The 2,815-nt window shown below is 48.6% G+C and overlaps 1 protein-coding gene across 1 annotated transcript in view; it reads right to left on the bottom strand.

Moving 5' to 3' along the window:
• Positions 1 to 2,815, bottom strand: part of LOC137904136 (receptor-type tyrosine-protein phosphatase mu-like) — a 38,351-nt gene that overhangs the window by 440 nt on the left and 35,096 nt on the right. The window contains exon 20 of the mRNA XM_068748300.1: positions 1,051 to 1,138. Within this exon, the coding sequence (XP_068604401.1) occupies positions 1,051 to 1,138 (88 nt within the window). The remainder of the gene's footprint in view (positions 1 to 1,050; positions 1,139 to 2,815) is intronic.

Genomic DNA, 2,815 nt, shown 5'->3' with positions numbered 1-2,815 from the left:
TGTCTTTAATTTAAAAAAACTATTTACGTTCAAACTGAATTTCATTTAGAAATTCTTTCAAAGTTTGACATTTGACGCATTCATCAATTAAATGATAGGAAGCTCCCCTCCGAAGAAATACTCAGAGTAAATAAAGAAATAAATCATTGAAAAGCACATCTTTAATTATTAATTGACAATTAAAATCAATCGTATTGATGTGATTTGTTGATTGACACGTTGCTTCAGAGCTGATGTGTTTGCTGGTAACCTAATCAATAATCAGTCAATAGACATAATTAATTAACTCTATTTCTCGATAACAGATATTTCATACAAGACGTGCCCTTTAAGTTCCTCCCAGTAGGTCGGATGCCTGCAGCTGATTGGCCGTCCCTGCTGTCACTAACTGTCATCTGAACGCTGGCGACAGGTACAGGGTGCTGGGGGGCGTGAACACGAAGCTTGGTCCTCCAGGCCACCGTAGCTCACATCACGCCTCATTAGCATAACCGTCCCACCCCAGGACTGAACAGCTGTCAACGCTAGCTGTCTGGGATGTTAGCACGTTAGCTTCGGCGGTTCCATGATGTGTGTGTGTGTGTGCGTGTGCGTGTGTGTGTGTGTGTGTGTGTGTGTGTGTGTGTGTGTGTGTGTGCGTGTGTGCGTGAGTGCGTGTGCGCGTGTGCGTGTGTGTGTGCGTGTGTGTGTGTGTGTGCGTGTGTGCGCGTGTGTGTGCGTGCGTGCGTGTGTGTGCGTGTGTGTGTGCGTGTGTGCGTGTGCGTGTGTGTGTGCGTGTGTGTGTGTGTGTGTGTGTGTGAGTGTGTGTGCGTGTGTGTGTGCGTGTGTGTGTGTGCGTGTGCGTGTGTGTGTGTGTGAGACCCGGAGCGCTGCGATGATGAAACCTGCCTGATGCTAAACATGCTAAACAGTGAACGCCGCATCAGTGGTGCGTTCACTGTCAGGCACAACCCGGGACGCTACGCCGCTGCTGTCCACCTGCCCCCCCCCCTCTTAGACCAATCACAGAGCAGATTACTCCCTGATCACGGACAACGCCGCGGTACGTACAGGCGATGATGTTTCCGTAGCGATTCTTCATGCGGTTCTCGTCCTTCTTGGCCGAATCCCACGGGGCGGATTGTCCCTCGAAAAAACTCTGAAAAGACAAAAAGACAGAGTTTGTTAAAAAAGAAACGCGTGAGGACACGCCCCCTGAACACACAGCCACTTCTTTTATGGTCGTTTTTTCATGTCTCACTCTCCACCCGTCTGTCTATCCTTCTCTCTCTCTCTCTCTCCACCCGTCTCTCTCTCCTCTCTCTCTCTCTCTCCACCCGTCTCTCTCTCCTTCTCTCTGTCTCTCTCTCCACCCGTCTCTCTCTCCTCTCTCTCTCTCTCTCCACCCGTCTGTCTATCCTTCTCTCTCTCCTTCTCTCTGTCTCTCTCTCCACCCGTCTCTCTGATCCTCAGTCAGTTTCCTGGGTCGCTCATTAAAATGCCTGCAGACAGATGTGTGTGACGGCCGTCTAACAGCTCCAGACATCCATCAAACTGAGAGGTGAGTGATGTCACACGCACACGCACAGACACACACACACGCACACACACACACACACACAGACACACACACACGCACACACACACACACTGCTCTGCCTGACTGACAGCGAGGAACAAAGGGAGGGAAAAAAGTAAAAAACTGAGGAATGAATGAATGAACTACTGACTGCACTCTCTCACTAATGCTAATGCTAATGCTAATGCTACCTCCTCTCAGACACACCAATAGGTCACGCCGATATCTAATGTCGCTGATTCTGATCCGATTGATCTGATCGATAGCTGATGGAAGCAGCTGACGTGGTTCAGAAGCAGCGCTTAAGAAGTGTCTGGTCTGATGGCATCGGTTTAGGGAACACATTCTGATTGGCTGACGTACTCCGAGCCACACCCACCAAGACACAGAGTTGGGTTTCTGACCCGTTTTCACCCAACAGAACTCTGATCATTGGTTCCTCAGACGGAACCGAAGCTCTTCCAGGCTAGAAGATGGTTCTGTTAGGAGGGAACCGGGTTCTAGACGGTCCCACTAGATGGTTCTGACAGACCCATTAGTCCTTGCCTCTATTCCCAGGTCAGAATAATCTTCAGGTATGTCGGGACTGCTGGTGGAGCTTTCTGTTAGAGGACACCTTAACTTTAAGTTATGCTAATTATGCTAGCTTCAGATGCTACAGCAACTTCCTTAGTTTCTGAACCTTTTCACATAAAGAGCTGCAGCGGCTCCGGGTCCACAAAGGTACCCGAAGGTCCAGATTTGCTGCTGTCTATTATGTAACCAGTTTGTTACACCATCAAAACACTCCCAAGATGAGGCACCAGCGGAGCCGAATGGACACGCCCCCTCATCTGTGAGCTCATTAATAATAATTAGTTTGCACGACTCGCCGCCTGTCTGTTCCGATCGGATCGTTCGCACAGTTTTGATCCAAACACACATGAATCAAACAATCAGAAATGTTTCCAATCAAACAAACATGCTAGCTAGCTGTTAGCGACAGGATGACAGCTGATGTTCATGGAAGCTGGGCAAACGCTGTCCGACATTGTTGAGTACATGGATGCGGGACATAAATATACCTGTCAGGTAATATAACAGCACTTCCTGTTCTGGGAGGAAATGTCCTCAGAGAAACGGTTGGCTAGCGCTGTAAGTCAAACACAATGCTAATACAAACGGTGGCTAAGAGAATCTAAGCTAACACTCAGCTACAGAGCTAATGTGTGCGTGTTGGGCATAGCTAGCATGTAGCTTCTAATCTACGGGACAAGA

The sequence above is a fragment of the Brachionichthys hirsutus genome, chromosome 14, assembly GCF_040956055.1.
Source record: "Brachionichthys hirsutus isolate HB-005 chromosome 14, CSIRO-AGI_Bhir_v1, whole genome shotgun sequence".
In the NCBI taxonomy this organism is placed as follows: domain Eukaryota; kingdom Metazoa; phylum Chordata; class Actinopteri; order Lophiiformes; family Brachionichthyidae; genus Brachionichthys; species Brachionichthys hirsutus.
This window is presented reverse-complemented; position numbering and strand designations above follow the sequence as displayed.